Source organism: Musca autumnalis, unplaced genomic scaffold (genome assembly GCF_047663935.1).
Source record: "Musca autumnalis isolate F117 unplaced genomic scaffold, ASM4766393v1 scaffold_4, whole genome shotgun sequence".
NCBI lineage: Eukaryota > Metazoa > Arthropoda > Insecta > Diptera > Muscidae > Musca > Musca autumnalis.
Genome location: NW_027411977.1, coordinates 169,612,676 through 169,630,319, shown reverse-complemented (window position 1 = coordinate 169,630,319; position 17,644 = coordinate 169,612,676). Strand labels below are relative to the sequence as shown.

At 34.2% G+C, this 17,644-nt stretch overlaps 1 protein-coding gene across 11 annotated transcripts in view; it reads right to left on the bottom strand.

Moving 5' to 3' along the window:
• olf413 (DBH like monooxygenase olf413) overlaps positions 1–17,644 on the bottom strand; it is a 482,855-nt gene that overhangs the window by 274,080 nt on the left and 191,131 nt on the right. For all 11 annotated transcript variants that reach the window (XR_012412929.1, XR_012412930.1, XM_073987110.1 and 8 more), the window contains 2 exons: positions 10,807–11,082; positions 10,522–10,707 (listed from right to left, as the gene is read on the bottom strand). Coding sequence is in view for 9 of the 11 variants with exons in the window: in XM_073987110.1 (XP_073843211.1) it covers positions 10,522–10,707; positions 10,807–11,082 (462 nt within the window). In the remaining 2 variants the exon portion in view is untranslated. The remainder of the gene's footprint in view (positions 1–10,521; positions 10,708–10,806; positions 11,083–17,644) is intronic.

Genomic DNA, 17,644 nt, shown 5'->3' with positions numbered 1-17,644 from the left:
ACTAAAACATCACCACGTGCCTTTTTGGTGACATCGAGGTTTCTTGGGTACAACCACCACGAAGGTGACATTCAATTGTTGCTCGTAGGAAAAACACAGAAGACTCATTTATATACTGTTATATATTTACTGTTATATACACTTTAATCATAATTCTATTTAGCTTTAAGGAAGGGATGCTATTTAATATTTGCAGAATTGGTCAATTCCTTTACCACTATTAACACACGCGTACTATAATGATATAGTAATAATTTTTGAAGTGAATATTGTTTGCCTTTCTTGAAAGATTTGTGTTCTAGGTATTGTTCGGCTACAGGGGTTTTAATTAAAACTAGGTGTTTGCTTTAATATGGTTTTTATTTATTTTCCAACATTTCGATTGGAATCTCCAATCATCTTCAGGGAACTACAAATAATAATTATGTTAATCGGTGTAATTAAAAATTATTGACAATTAAATTACTTGAAAAAGAGTTTTGGTTTATCTGCTTCCAACAGCTTTCTTCAACTGAAGTTTGTCACGTCTGTATTTGTTTACTGTATGTCTACACATTTGAGCACAACCCTTTTGGACTTTTATTGATAAAATGGTTGATAAAAAATCGATTATTTTAAACTGACTATAAACTGGTTGAAAAGTCATCTAGAGGTCAACCACTTTGAACAGAAAAAAATTCGACAATTGTCCATTTCTGCACTACTTATCAACTAACTTTAAATTGGTTGAAATGTCGTCTATAGATCAAGAACATGTACATTCTACAAAGTATCTGGGCATGCCGAAAATATAAGGCGAAAATGTTTAAATAATTCAGATTTGCATTTTCTTAATAACTTTCGTATAAATGCAGCATCCAATAATAGAAGCCAGTGTTGATGGATTGAAATCAGTTTCAGTCCCTACAGGGAATTGTTTGTGTCTGTTTTGTAGTTAAGTCGAATATCAGTTGGAGTGTTTATGATGTGTAACATCTCAAGAGTATAACGTTTATTGTAATTTGCCTCTTGAGTCGAGATTTTAATATTGTTAAAAACAGGTGCGTGATTGGTTATGTCACAGTGGGCAGTTTTTTGCTCCAGGGGTTTGCTAGTGGCATTTTGCTCTGATCTGTACCCAGAGCAGAGGCTCTTTAGCTTACTTTTGGTTGTGCCAAATTATGCCTTCTGGTACACAACATTGGATTTATTCTCGTCTTTAATTTTATTCTTAGGTTTACTGAAAACATTCTTGAGGGTGTTATGGGATTTGAATGCCAGTTCATATCTGGAATCGTCATATCGTCGGATATGCTCTTTCTGAATTTTTGGTCGGCATTTTCCTATCTGCTATAGTTTCCGAGATATCCACATTTCGGCCGGACAGCTTAAGTTCATTTCAGGCATGAAATTAATATTTTAATAACTTACGAATTTAAAAATACCTTCCAAAAATCAGAACTTTAATTTTCGATTTAGAAGGTTTGAATTTATTGAGGCAAAGATGGGAAAATTTATTTGTCAGTTTGTTCCATATGATTTACAATATTTTGCATTTGTGTCATAAGTGCGGATGTGGAACAATTCGACAAAAACAATTTTTAACAAATTCTCTATAAATATTTTATTCCAACAGATACTCGTATTTCTCTAACTTTTGGCAAAAATGTTCTATATACTATTACTAATAAATCTTGTCGAAAATATAAATATTTTCTTGAGTCAGCTCCAAGCAGTTGTGACACAAACATTAAAATGCGATTATCTCAAAACGGGAAAATGGCGTATGGAACACTTAAGCATGACACCGACGATATATATTATATTCTTTCCGAGAAACCCCTTATGTATGTCTTTGTTTTGTAGATTTTCTGTGGCTGGCGTTCTGTCTCTTCTTACTGCACGTGAAATAAAAAATCATCAATGGTTTTTATAGGAAAATTGTTTATCTTTAGGGTATCTTTAATTATTTTGATGTTCTCTACGTGCAAGTCTTTATCGCTGATGCCTACTACTCTCGTTATAAAATTTGTTGCTGTATTGATAATGGTTTCCGTGGGTGCTTGCTTGGAGGTGAAATTAATTAATCAGCCCGACGCTGTAGGCTTTTGGTACCAGTTCACTTGAAGTTCATTACTATGTCTTATTAATATTGTGTCGAGGTATGGTAATCTCTTGTCTCTCTCAATTTCCATCATGAAATGGATTTGCGAGTTGTATGTATTTAAAGTAGCCAGGGTTGCCGTAATGTCATTTTTCTTTACTGTAGCGAAGATGTCATCGACGTATTTAGTCAGAATTCGTGGCTTCGTCATCTTTGTACTGATGAGTCCAATAAATTTTCCATCACGATGTCTGCCAATACTGGGGAAGCAGGAGAACCCGTGTCGTCATAGCTAAAGTATCGTGTATTATTTTTCACTGTGTCAATATTACCATAAGAAGTTCCTTTGGTATCTCTGTGTGAGTCCGTATGATGTCCCATTTATCTTCTATAGCGTTTAGAGCTATATTTATCGGAATGCTGGGGAACAGAGATACCACGCCAAATGATATTAGGACTTCGTCCGTTGATCTTAATGTTCTTGATTTTCTTGAAGTTCTTTGCATCCCTGACATGGTATGTTGAATTGCTTGTTAGTTGTTTTAATATATTAACAATACATTTACATAGTCCTATTGCTGGGGCGTTCATTGTTGAGCATATAGGTCTAAGTGGAGTTCCGGCTTTGTGAATCTTGGGCAACCCCTAATATTGTAATTGTTAAAAGAACAACTTCTTTTGACACTGAATAATTCATACTTGTGTCCCTTCGCGATACATTCCACAGTATCTTCCTGTTTTCTTATTTCGACAGGGTATATCACAATACTGACGAATTTTGAGAAGTCGAAACAAACGCAATGCAGTTTTGAGTAGGAAATACTAAATTTGATATTTGGGCCCTTTGATGGTAATTACTTCACCTGTACGCTTTATACTTTCGCGACTACATACACTGATAAAAGATTTATTTTACTATGGTTGACATTTCTCACATATACATTGAGTCAGAAATAGAGCAATATTTAGTATTTGTATTTATTAGAGGACCTTCCCCATATGACGACTAAAGTCGCTACACTTGTTTTCATCCACAGCATTGTCATTGTGTTTTGTTTTGCTTTTGTAACTCTCGTTGAGTTTTATAATTGTTGAAAATAAATCAATTGAATTCCCCGACTGAATTAGCAATCACCATAGTTGTTTACTAAAATAGTTCATATGCTAACAGTTAGGTTCACTGATAAGCTAACAACTGGCAATTGGTGACACATATCACCACGGTTATACCAACCAGCAAAAACCTGAATTATAGTTATTTAATGGATAATAGGCACCCGAAGTACCCGCATGATTAGCTAACAACTGGTAATTGGTGACACCTAACACCACGGTTATATCTACCAGCAAAAACTCGAATGAAATTTATTTAATGGATAATAGGCACGCGAAGTAGCCGCATCAAGTATACAGTGCGTGTATTTAATTCGAGTATACAGATATATAGAATCTCGTTAACCTAAGTAGTGTTCGCAACTCTGAGGCATCCCCCGTGTCAACCTAAATATTGTCCGTAACTCTTAGGCTTTCCCTGCATCTACTTAATTTGTTCGAAACTCTTAGGCTATCCTCGCGCCAACCTTCGTGTTCGTAACTCTTACGCTTTCCCCCGGTTAATCCTCTTGTGACCATAAGACCCCTCGTTAACATAGTAGTGTTCATAACTTTTACGCTTGCAGCTGGTTAATAAGATCACGTGTTAACCTTAGTTGTGTCCGTAACTCTTAGTTTTCCCGAATTAAACACTCTGGACGCCGTCATAAGCTTAAGTAGTGTCCGAAACTCTTAAGGCCCTGGCACATACGGTCCGTTTAATATCGCGTTACGACAACCACATAAAAAATTCGAGAACAAACTTGGCATCACTTACACATTTTTCATGTGGTTGTTGTTTTCAACGCGCGACGCGACTCACAACGAACCGTATGTACCGGGATCATTAGGTCTTCCTCATTCAACCCTCCCAGGATAACAGGACCGCCGAGACAAACCTAAGCGGTATCCGTATCTCCTAGGTTTCCTCCGATTGACCGTATGATCGTTCGTTGATCTTCAGTGGATCCAGTCGGAAACAGAGGAATACTTAACCAGGTCTCCTACGAAGCCATATCCGCAGGATAGAAGGGAGTATTTATCCGGGTCTCCACCAGAGCCAGCAAATGAAACGTCTTAGCAAGGGGTACTTATCCAGGTCTTCTTTGGAAACCCGAGCTAGCGGAGTGCATATCCATTTCTTCCACCACGACTGGGAACGACAATAGGACAATCCGCTGGGCGTATTTATCCAGATCGCCTTCACAGTGCGGAATTAGATGACAAATTAATGTAAAAATAAAATTAACCACAAACTGTTTAAAACCCAAAACAAACTGTGGTCATTCTCTCGAAATGTTGGGCAAGATTTTAAGGGATGATCTCTTGTAAGCTGAAATTGTTTAGTAAGTAAGTCGAAAGTTGCTTCGCTGAAGAAAATGTCGATGCCTGTATGTGGAGCTATGTGGAGCACTTATTCTGGTGGTATTAATCGATTCAATTTTGCCTTTATTAGCACGGTTTGACTGAAATTTTCGCCATAGGTCGAGTTTCTGAGATATCGCGTGAAGATTTTTTTATTTTCTGTTTTTCTGTGTATTCGTTATTGGTTATTTATGAGTATGTAGACATAGCAACTGGTTTTTGCCTATCTACACTTCTGGGCTGCTTCCTAAATATTTAAAAAAGGATGCATATTTTTTTAGAAGAATTTTTGGCAGTGTTTGAATTTGCTACCAGCACAGCACTGAAAACACCAAAAATATGCTATTGCTATGCTGTGCTGTTTTCAAAAACAAAATTGAAAACTGTTGCTGTGCTATACTGCGAACATAAAAGTAGCATAGCACATGGTCTATGCTGTGCTTCTGAAATCTTCACAGCACATAGCATAGCATAGTCATCCAAAACGAAAACTGTTGCTGTGCGATGCTACGAACATAAAAGTAGCATAGCACATGGTCTATGCTGTGCTTCTGAAATCTGCGAAGCTCATAGCATAGCATAGTCATCAAAATCAAAAACGGATGCTATTGCTATGCTGTGCTGCAGACATTTTAACAGCATAGTAAACAGCCACAGTCATGAAAACAAAAACGAAAGCTATTGATGTACTGTGCTATGAACAAAATCAACAGCATAGCATCAAACATAACCCAGAGAAATGTTTGATGGCAAAGAAGTATTTATTTGAAATATAACAGAATTTGCTATAGAGCTGTGAAACCATGACTAATTGTACATTTCGATATATTTTAACACACTACTATTATTTTGACCGCAACTATTGTTCTGTTCCAGAACCTGCTACAGTCTACTATTTTAGATATGTTGACACTTTTCCTTTATGATCAAGTTTCTAGATCAAGATCCACAGTAGAATAAAATCGTGAAATTGCTGTAGTGGAGAATTCGATCTAAGAACGCCTAAATTCATGAAACTTTTAATGAAATTCTCGCTAGTGTGGTCCACGGCTTATGGAAGCGAATTTCGAGTTTCTAAATGCAGGATGTTGCCACTTGTACCTGTTTTAATATATCGCACCTGATCAACAAAAGGAAGCAACTCAAAATTTCTTACTTTTCAGTAGAGACAAAAACCTGTTCATACATTACTACTAACTCTGAGACATGAAAAGTGGAATAATTGTATTTTTTGATGAAGGAGTACACAAAACAATGAGAGATTTTTGCAGTGGATTGAGTTGATCATTATCAATCTTTTTTATCAAAAAGTGAAAATTTCAAAATTCTGAGTAGCAAAGCAACAAACAACACTGAACAGCTTATAGGGCGATTCTTATAAGTTTTCGTTTAATTAAACGAATTTAAAGACATTAAAAATATAATTTTCACATTAAAAGTCAATGCCAAGAAAGTTATCCTTGAAATTGAATGATCCCTTTATTTTAACCGAAACGCTAAAAAAATTTGATCGATAAATCCAAACTATAACAAAAAAGGATTATAATAATGGGGGTTAGTGAGTTTGCTGGGTTAACAATAATGATGCTATGCTATGTAGAAATGTTTACAGCATAGCAGAGCACAGCAATCGTTTTTTGAATTCATGACTATTGCTATGTGCTATGCTGCTTTCATGTTCGTAGCATAGCAAAGCAACAGCTTTCGTTTTTGTCTTCGAAAACAGCACAGCATAGCAATGGCATTCGTTTTTGTTTTGGATGACTATGCTATGCTATCTGCTGCGAAGATTTCAGAAGCACAGCATAGACCATGTGCTATGCTACTTTCATGTTCGCAGCATAGCACAGCAACAGTTTTCGATTTTGTTTTTGAAAACAGCACAGCATAGCAATAGCACTCGTTTTTTGTTTTGATGCTATGGCTATGTGCTATGCTGCGTCACTTTCACAGCACCAGCATAGACCTTGTGCTGTGCTGTGAAAAACTAGTAGCAAATTCAAACACTGATTTTTGGTAAGTATAGATCTTTTTTTGGACAATAGATTTTTTCATAATCTTATTAAACTTTTATACATTTTATATCAGGTACTTCTGAATTATCTGAAGCACACTTGAGATGCACTTTCCCACACGCAGAAAAATATATGTTAGAAATATGTTTGGTTGCAAACAAATATATGTTTGGATCCAAACATAATTTGTTTGTGTCCAAACAAATCTATGTTTGGAATATTTTGTAACATATCTCAATTTTATTTGTTTGTGTACCAACATAATTTTTATGTTAGAACATATTTTTTATTGATGGAGAGAGGATTTGTGTCAGAGAGAGTAACAGCCGGGCTCTCACGGCTGCGGAATGCTGTTTTATAATAAATGGTCGTGTGGATGCAGCCAAACACGTGTGTTACGTGCTCTGTTGTTGTTAACGAACGTAGTCAGCGAAGGGGGAAAAGAAAAAATGTTGTTATATTTTCTTCAGTTTTCTAAATATAATCGTTGAGTAAAGACGGTAAAGTGAGTGAAAAAATTGTGCTTTTTAGTAAATTAAATGCCCAATACATTTTATAATTGGAAATTTTATAATTGAATCAAAAAGTTGCGAAAGCAGACAGTTTAGGTGGGACACCAAATGATGAGCGGACTGTATATTTAAAATATGTAGAGTATTCACAATAAAGCGTACCTTTGTTGTTGTTTGCCTCGAAGAGGATGTGCGGTGTAAATAAACGAAAAAGAAAAGGAAATAAAAACGCAATGGCTTTTAGTATTTGTGTTTGGTATATTTATTGGATGTTTGCTAGTAAAGTTTTTACCTTTTTTCATAAACAATACTTGTTAGTAAAGTTAATTGGACGGAGTCCGTAACCGAAGTTCCTCTATTCTGCCTTGTGTCGAATAACACACTCTCATTCAAACGCAGATTTAACTAGATTTTGGCGGGCAAATTGTCAATCTCTCTTGTCAGAATATGTCAATATAAGTTGCATAATTAACGTAGTAGACTCTTTCTGACAATGGGGGTTGACACATGACTAAAAGTCAGTCGTATTAGAATAAAAATCACATTTGGACTTTAACAAAGGTGAATGGAAATGTTTTATTGGACAAGAAAGAAATCGCATTTAATATTGGTAATTATATCAATACATTTTTCATATACATATATACATATATTTGAAATACGGATGTACCAATTTATTATATTATATAATCACTTGATTCCTGATGCCGATTTCCTGCTGATGATTTCACCTTTGAGGAAAATGTGTTTTATTTCACAACTAAGGAGAAGCGTTCAACGATGTTTGTATATATTTTGTGTGACTTTTTATAAATAGTTTCATTCCGATTTTTATTAAGGTCTGTTATGTATTTCTTAGGAATTTGTATGTACCTATGTGGCTGTTGTTGCTTTTGTGTTTGGTATATCTATGCCTTTCAATAAACCACTACCATTTATAAATGTGTGTATATGTTAGTGATAGCCAGTGAGCGCTTACTGAGAGCAATTGAGCATACAGTTCAAACAAATATTTGTTTGAACCCAAACATAAATTTGTTTGCACCCGAGCATAAATTTGTTTGCAGGAGCCAAGCATATGTCATGTATGGGACTGATTGCAAACAAATATTTGTTTGCTGCAAAATATGTTTGGGACATACGTTAGCGAGGCTTGTTTCCTCCGTGTAGGACCAAATAAACATAAGCTCCAGTATCAAGGATTCACGCACAAGTTTCAATATCAAGGAATTTAAACATGAAGATTAAATTGTCCTTTGTAATGTATGTATGTATATACACGACATGTAATTAAATAAAGCGTGGTTAGCACATATACGACATATACAGAATAACGGGCATAATTATATTGTTTAAACTGGTATACGCATTACAACATACTAGTGACTTTGGCTATCATTTCTGACTAACGAATTAACTGGTTACAGATAATGCTATGAAGGGACAAGTAGATTTCCCAAGACTCTCGAATTGACTGGTTACTGGTAATTCAATGAAGAGACAATTGCCTTTCACACGACTATAGAGTTGGGTGGTTACTGGTAATGCAGTGAGGAGACAATAGACCCCTTTCTATGACATCCCCATTTTAAATTCAGCAGTCTATAGCATTGCGAGTAGATTGGGTGGTAACTAGTTGTGTTTACCAGCAAAATTGCTAGTTGTTCCCTAGTTACCTGAACAACTGGGAATAAATAGCATTTGTCTATTTTGGCATAGTTATGCAACTAGTTACTCATTGATCCTAGTTACTTTACACCCAAAAATGACACAACAAATATTTTATAGCAGACCTGTGCACACAACTACATACATGTTTGAAGATACAAACATTTTCTATAGTTGCCAAACATACCGTTTTGTGTGATTTTATAAAACATCGAAACAAAAAATATTTATGAAAATATTCTATTTCTACAGGATACACCTACAATAAGCGTGCATATTAATTTTTTCCATGACGGTATCCATGGATCAGATCATTTTCTAGTTATTAATATGCATTTTAAAACATGTTTGTAATATTATCTCAAGTAATTTTAGTATGTTGGGTTGTTATACCACTCATATAACGGAACCGCCTGATTGCAAGTTTTTATATATTTTCCTATTTTTTTAAATTTGAATTGATTTTTTTCGGCCGGAATTTGATGGTATTTGGCATTTGGGGTTCCCAATTGTCAAAAAAATTCTTCAACGAAAATTGTGGACATAGTTCCATCTTTTGGTATAGCCCCCGTATTTTACCCTATTTCAGGTATATTGAAATTGTTATCTTCATTCGCCGTCTTAATAGCCCGCAAATTCAATTTAGTTGTTAAAAAATTGTCCACTAAAAATTGTGGACATAGGCCTACGTTTTGAAATAGCCCCTAAATAACAGTACGACCAACGTAGCCGGTATTTTGAAGTTTTTGTCAAAATGTTTCGCCCAAATTTGCTGCAATGTTTTAATTAATTAATTAATTTTTTTTCTTTGTGCTTCCTTTATGAGGATTTATTTGACGTACAGCAATGGATTTGACAATTGAAACTCACTGGATTAATTAAACTCTTTTGTTTCGGGCTCACACCCCTAGAACCATGATTCGGCACCTGCGACGATCTTTTAAACGTAGCTTGAAGCATCGCGATAGTTTTTTTTTCGAAATTTCTTGAAACTTTTGAAACGGACCCAACGAGAAAAAACCGAAGACATGGTTTGCAGTATCGGATGTGGTGGTGGAAGAAATGCACATGGATATCTCTATCTCAAGCACGGCATCAATGTTTTCTGGCACAACGGCCTCTAGGATGATGCTTCATCGCCATACAAAGATTAAATTTCATCGATGTACTCTTGACGCGAACAATTTCGAAGAATGATCGGACGAAAATATTCAAGTAAATTCCATTTTTGTGTTTGCAAATTGATTTTTACAAGTCACTTTAAACCCTTTAAACTTGTTCTCATGAAATAACTCATTAGCAAACGAACTATGGTACTGAACTAGTTTACTAGATTTGACAACTCTATAAGCCACCGATTATTTGAGCAAAGTTGTCATTCAAAACTGACAATGTGTACCCAGCTTAAAGTTCGCATGTATTGTTTTTAAATCAACATATCGCAATTATCTCATAAAACGTGAAAAAAACTATGCCTGAATTAAGGATTGCTCTTTGAATGCGCCACTCCATTAACTTAAACCAGTGATGCTCTTCTCTGCAAAGACATTATTCTGAGCGACCCCACTGAGTTGTTTCAGTTGTTTCCGGCAAAACATGGTAAGCTGTTTTCTCTCTATGAGGGCCCCATCTAAAATTTGTTGGAAGCCATTTTTTAATCTTAAATCAAGTCAATAAATGGCATCTTCTCTTAATATACAACAATTTTCCTCCATCCCTCCATTTCACCGATTTACATTGATTTTTCGTTATTTATAACATACATTTTTTCTTCTTCAGTACTTACATTAGACCCTCGTGACCACGAAGCAACAATTGCATTACATGCTAACGGTATATCTCGTGCTCCCATACATTGCCTACCCTGTTCTCTTGCCATCTCCTCTAGCTCGTGATGCATTCCATGACATTCTCTAAGTGTGATGTGTTGCAAATAATGTACACTAGATGGTGAGTCGTAAATCGGTTCGTACTGAAAGGAAATAAAAAATAACATTTTAAGTAAAAAAGTTTGACGTAACAAAATCAGAAGAAAGATATTGAGGACAATTCACTTCAATATGTCGCTTACCCTAATTAGGTGGTGTTTATGCTTCATGTCATCTAGTTTGAACATTTTGCACCAAATCAGTGTATCATCTGCACCAGGTAGTTCAACATCTTCGTTGCGTAGTTCCAGGATGCGTACATGATCCTGGTGTCTATACTGTGAATAAGGTCGTTGTGTTAACAACATTGGTATGTATGGATGAAATGACGACGCAGGATCAGGTAATTTTCCAGGTTTCACGGACCCATGTGGTGGATCTTGGTCATTGTACATATATAATATTCGCATAGTGTCATTCTGAAATTAAAAAAAGAAAATCAGTTCTATTTACAATCTTTTTGTAGGCGTAGGAGATTTATAATTACGCAATTCGCACTTAATAGTACAAAGATGAAGAAATAATATGAACCATTTTGAGCTTAATATATATTTAAAACAAGTAAAATAGTATCAGCCGGCATTGCCGACAGAGATATTCCCTCAGCCTTTGTTAACTGAAACTATTATCCACGTGCAGATTAAATTAATTTATTGTCTTTTCAGAATTTTGGACCACTGAACGTGAAGACAAAAATGTGGACTAGGACTTGAAATGAACGGTGTTGCGGGATAAGTACTTAAAGGAATGAACGACATAGTTTATTAAGATCTTATTTTTGGACTCATATCTTTTCGATAGATATCGCGCCCACTAGTTTGGACAAAATATGACGAAGGCCAAAATTTGGACCAAATCGGTTGATCAGTTCGTGAGTTATCGTGCTCTCCAGCTACTACATATGGTGTCATAGGGGCTTTTTACACCTTTCGGGCTGTTTTCTCAAGAAGTATGGCAAGTCCCTGACAAAAATTTTACGGTCGTAATTGAGGCGGCGAATGCACGTTGCTTCAACAAAAATCAAAGTGATTCGAGAGCAGGTATTAAAGTGAACTTATCCGAAATTTTGTGTGGGAGGCTCCCGATGGAGGGAACAAATATAGTCCATATTCGATCCTGATCTATATTTGGTAGATATGCTAGGATGTGTAAAGTATGGACCAAATCGGTGAATCCCTTCAAGAGTTATCGTGCGCACATTTTTCCCAACATTTTTGAACTTTTGTGGGAGAGGTTCTTGAAGGAGTGGACCGATATGGCTTATTTTCGAACTTAACCTATATTTGGACAAAATATTACGAAGGCCCGATCTTGGACCGAATCGGCAGATCCATTCTTGTGCTCCAACCACTGCACTGAAAGAAAAATGCTTCGTTGTATTAATGAACGGGTTTCATTGACTATTTTTCATTGATGCTATGAAATGTTACATTAAAAAATGAAATGTTTCATTCATGCTATGAAAATTTAAGTCACCTAAAATGTAATGATTTTTTATTTCATTGCTTAAATGAAACGGATTTCATTGATGTAATTAAACTTTTTATTTTTTTAAATTTAAGAAAAATATGTGAGTATTGATATTTTGCTAAATATATGTGCTTAAAAAAATTTAATACACAAATATTTTTTAAGAAAATGGAGGAAAGGTGATATATTTGATGTTTTTGGTTGGCCCCAAAATTAATGAAACAGTTTTCATAAATAAATGAAACAGCTTCATTAAATAAATGACACAGTTTCACTAAATAAATGAAACAATTTCATTAAATAAATGAAACATTTTCATTAAATAAATGAAACATTTTCATTAAAGAAATGAAACATTTTCGTTAAATAAATGAAACATTTTTGAAGTCCCTAATACTATTTTGCGGAATGAAAATAAGGTCTGCTGTAATGAAGTCTTATCTATATTATCACCCTTATATTACACTGTACAGCAAAATTGAACTTTTTTAAAATTACAAGAACCCCGTACAGATTATGAAAGAGGACCGAAAAAAGAAGACACGTATATCGGCGTTTTGAAAGTTTACGTCGGGAAGTAACCTGAATAGGCGTGGCTAATTCCGCCCATTTCTACAGGTTTTGAAATATTCGACATCAGATTCCTTGGAATCCTTACACTTTAGGTATAAAGTGTCTTTGGCAATATTACTGACAAAAATGCGGGGTATCTTTTTATGAAAAAAAAAAATTAATTAATTAATTAAAAAATTAACTCGCATGAGAGTCACTAAAGGGGTCTTTTTGGTCCATTTTTTCAAAAAAGTTTAAAAACTCCTTCTGTTCGCGTTTACAAAATTGGATGCTGCGCTCCAAAGTTATGGGGGGTTTTATTCCCTTATAAAGAACAAATATTTAAAAATTCCATTTTTGCTGTAATAAGAAAATGTATATATAAAGCGTTAACAGCATTTAATATCTATCCGTAGATACCTAAATATTTACTAAATGTATTTCTATTTTCGCGGAAAATCAAGAAATACTGAAAAAATCTTGGAGTAAATTTAATTTATTCTAATTTAGAGTCCAAATAAAACTCGAAAAAAAAAATTAAAAATACGTACAGATTCTAGACAACTCGTAGACAAATATGAGACCAAAATTTTAACGATAGGATTTATAACTGCCATATTACAGCAACAACAAAAAAGACGAAAACTTATTGTTGGAATGTTATTTCAAAAATATATCTTTTTGTTTAATACGAAAAATAGAAAAAACATTTTTGGGAGTTATTCTACTATTTCGCTAAATTTCGATGCAAGGACTGACGGACTTCGCTGAAACTTCTTCAGGGAAAATGCGATGATAAACCCGAAAGTGTATTTGCTTACTTTGATAAACAATAGGATTACGAAATAGAAAGTAATATTGAAATTACAACCAAAGAAAAAACATAAAAGTTAAAAAACGTATAATTAGCGAATTCGTTAAAATCAGTTAAGGCGCATGCGCTTTTCAGATATAGCGAGTGCATCTCTATCAATATGTAGCGATTTTTCCACTTTTCATTCAGCGGCCAAAGTGTGCCGTCAGCTGCATCTTACTGTTCAAAAAACACTTATGTGGGTAAAAATTGCGTGATGTACATAAGATTAAAAAAACTAAAATCACGCGGGGTTCAAGGGTACCTGAGTCACAGTTGTAAATTTTGAAGCCAAAAAATAGGTTTTTAAAGAAAATTTACGCACCAAAATTTTCACTTTGGACTCCTATTACTAGGGAGCTGTATGAAGCACACTCATGAGATATACATCAAACGACGTTGAATCACGAGTTCTACAATCCAATAAATAGTTTGGGTAATTATCTGGTTGCGCCCTCCAATTATAAGAAAAATTCAAAAAACCCAGATTTCAAAACTTCAAAATGTCAGCTTCGATTTTAGGGGGATGCAGTGTATATATCGAAAAGTCATACATTAGAACCATGCTTCCCAAGGGGTATTCTTCAATTTTTTTTTTGAGCTCAGGTCTGAATTTTCCGTGGTTTGACCAGAAATCAAGAAAGAACACAAAAAACATGTAAACTTCAACACATTTTTACCCATTTTTTAATATTACCACCAACACAGCTTCCACATAAATTTTTTGTTATGGTTCATTTTATGCGATCCCGGCTAAAACACTTCAATTAATATAAATATATTCATATTGTATAAAATATATTGACAGTTCGCGACTTATTAAATGGTGAACCTCAACTTCAACGATTGTAAAACATTTTTGAATATTACCATATACATACATCAAATTTGCCAACAAAACACCCAAATATTTTTTAATAAATTTGTTTTGTTCTTTTTTCGGGTTGATGCATGAAAGTAACATGAAATTTAGTTTTAGACGAAAGCTGTTAAAAGGAGAAATATTCTACACAAAATTTCACTATAAGTCCCAGAACAAACTATATATCTAAGTAAAATACTTTGTTCAGAAAATTACGTTACAAAATTAGATATTATAGGTAGAAATTATTTGTTAAACTTTTAGAATCTTAATTGAAATTTATTCCATAAGAAATGTTCCAAATCAAATTTCATTATGAGTCTCTGAACAAAAGAAATTAGTAGCTATAATATTTAACATCTCCAGAAGCTTTCGGGTTTCATATATGATTTAGGACCATATTCTACCGTTTTTATTCACATTTTCGTTATCTGCGGTCACAAAATATATTTTATTGATGTTTTTTGATAATAAATTCTTTCAGAAGATTATCTGTGCTCGATCCAAACTGTTTTGGAATATCTATGGTGAATATACATAGGTAAAATATTGACAACATAAATCGCACTTTGTAAAATTACGTATTTTAGTACTATAAACTAAAATAACGTCATCAGGATAAGTCAAAGTTTTCTGATATTGTATGTGAAAATGCGGGGATAGTCTACGGATATTGTCCAGTGAATGTTTTTCTGACATACGGGTCCTAACATCCATGATTTTGGCATGGTCCTAAATACTATAATGGTGGCAGCTACTCCTGCTCTGACAAAATTGAATGAATTAGCCCTTGAAATCGAAGTAACTAGCCATATTCTAACTAAATTTGTTATGATCATTCATGATACACACATGTTTGTAAGTTTTTATGGCTAATTCATTCAATTTTGTCAGGGCAGGAGTAGCTGCCATCATTCTAGTATTTAGGACCAATTTCCTTCTAATTATTTTTTCTTTATTAAACAAATGTTTTAAATTTTCCACAATCATAAATAGAACAAACACATTTATAAATTTGCCACATACATTCTTATGTGTGTATGGAATCACATACATACATATGTGTGCATGAATACTTGCAAAACCTAGCAGAAGCGTCACTAACAGCGTAACTGCACAAAATTTCTTTACTGTCAGCGATTGGCTTTGATATACCGGTGGTGCTCAAAATATTTTGTGCATTAGTCTCTCTGAGCGAGTTTTCCATTCTTAAACCACGACAGCTGAGAATAAAGAGAATATATATTGTTGTTGCAGTCACGTTAACGTATATGGGTGATCTTGGCTGATATACATATTCATTCTCATTAAAATATGTTTGCCTGTTTTTTTCTACTTGTATATCAAGGCCAATGATGCACAAAATAATATGTGTGACTGTAGTATTTGTGCCATGAATCGACGCTAGAGTACTGCTTTGTTCATAGCTGATCATGAATTATTCTCTCTGTATGTTATTCTCAGTTGTTCTTAGTTATTTATTTCGTTTTTGCTAAAATCCGGCTGTATGGTGTTTGTTTAAGTTTGATACATTGGTTACGCCAATGTATATGTTCGATACATTGTTTTCCCCTTACATTACAATTAACCACACTAATTGGCCGCTCTTTCGATCTCAATGGGGAAATCTTCGCTGCTTTTCTTTTAGGAGTCATATTCGCCTGGTTCGGATGCTGGGAGAGAATATTAATTCTTTCCCACACTCTCTTCTAAAAGTCACATTCGCTCAGTTCGGAAGCAGAGGGGCGCTTTCCAATGCTGCGGTCGTCGTTGTTGATCACGACCTTGTTAGCGCTATTATGCTTGTTGTTTACTTCACTTGTTGTTTAACTTTTGAAGGAGTCACACTCCTATTGCATTTCGTTTCGTGACTTTTCCTGTGAATTTTTGTAGTCTGAAACTTCTCTACAGTTGGTGTACTCGTATGTTTATTAATATTTTATTCAAGGATTTAAATATCGTTGCCCATGTACATATATTGATTTTCAGTGTCCATGGGACATGAGCCTCTTACGACTTGAGATATAACTTAAGAATTCAAATGCACTCATCTCATTATGGTGAATATATTTTAGCCATTTCTATGAACATCATCAACTGACTTTACCTTGTCGTCGAAACCAAAAAAAGGTTTTATATAAATGTTATAGTCTTGGAAAAAGGCAATTCGTAGTTGCCGGTGATTTTGTATATTAAAGAATGAAATTAAAGAAAGTGATACGTTTTTTAAATAATTTATTGAAATTTCTATGCAAGAAGTGCGATTCTCGCTCGAACTTACTTTTTTGCGTTACCGAAAAATTCTATAAACTCAAATTGCTTAAAATTTGGTAATTAACGATATTTTAACAAGAGTACTGTCAAATTTTATTTAAACTTTTCATTCATAATGTTGCATTTAATTTTACCGATTTTTGTCGGTAACTCAAAAATTAGTTCGAGAATCAAAAAATCTAAAAACTAAGCTATGAATCCCAACACTTTAAATCAGCGTTCGAAAACTTACATTAAGGTGCCGTACAATAACGTTTTGTAGCGTACCTAGCATGAAAAGTTACACTACGATAAGGTACCGTACATGTACACAAACTTTAAAAAAATTTTAGCGTTTGTGTACATGTACCCAACGAAAATCGTAGCGTACATGTTTGGTACGCAACCACCATTGTAAAGTAACAACCACGTACGTTATAAATGTTGCGTGTACATTAAAAAACCACGTAGCGTACATCATTATGTACCCTAAAAAACAAATAGAGGTTGCGTACACCTGAGTGATGTTTATGAAGAGGTTGCGTACACCTGAGTGATGTTTATAAAGAAATACTAAATATGAATGGCATGAGGAAAAATACAACCATAAAAATAAGAGTGAATATCGTATAAATAAAATACAAAAGTATATATTTATATTTAACCAGTAAATATTAAAACATTTATTTATTTTATAAAAAAATAACGAATATATAAAAGATTAATATGTGAGAAAGCTCACCTTTCATAATTGAAATCCCCATTGACTTTTACCATTAATATATGTATGTTCAAGATTTGTTGCTGACATGCGGTTGCGCTGATCAGAAATATGTATTTCATAGCAGAAAATAAGCGTTCCACACTTAATTGGGTTGACGGTATTACCTGTACAATATTATCAATCTCACTGATGATGGTATTCTGAGAGTACCAAAATGCTATTATATTTTCATTTAGTCGCAATCTTGATTGCAGCACATAAGTGGCA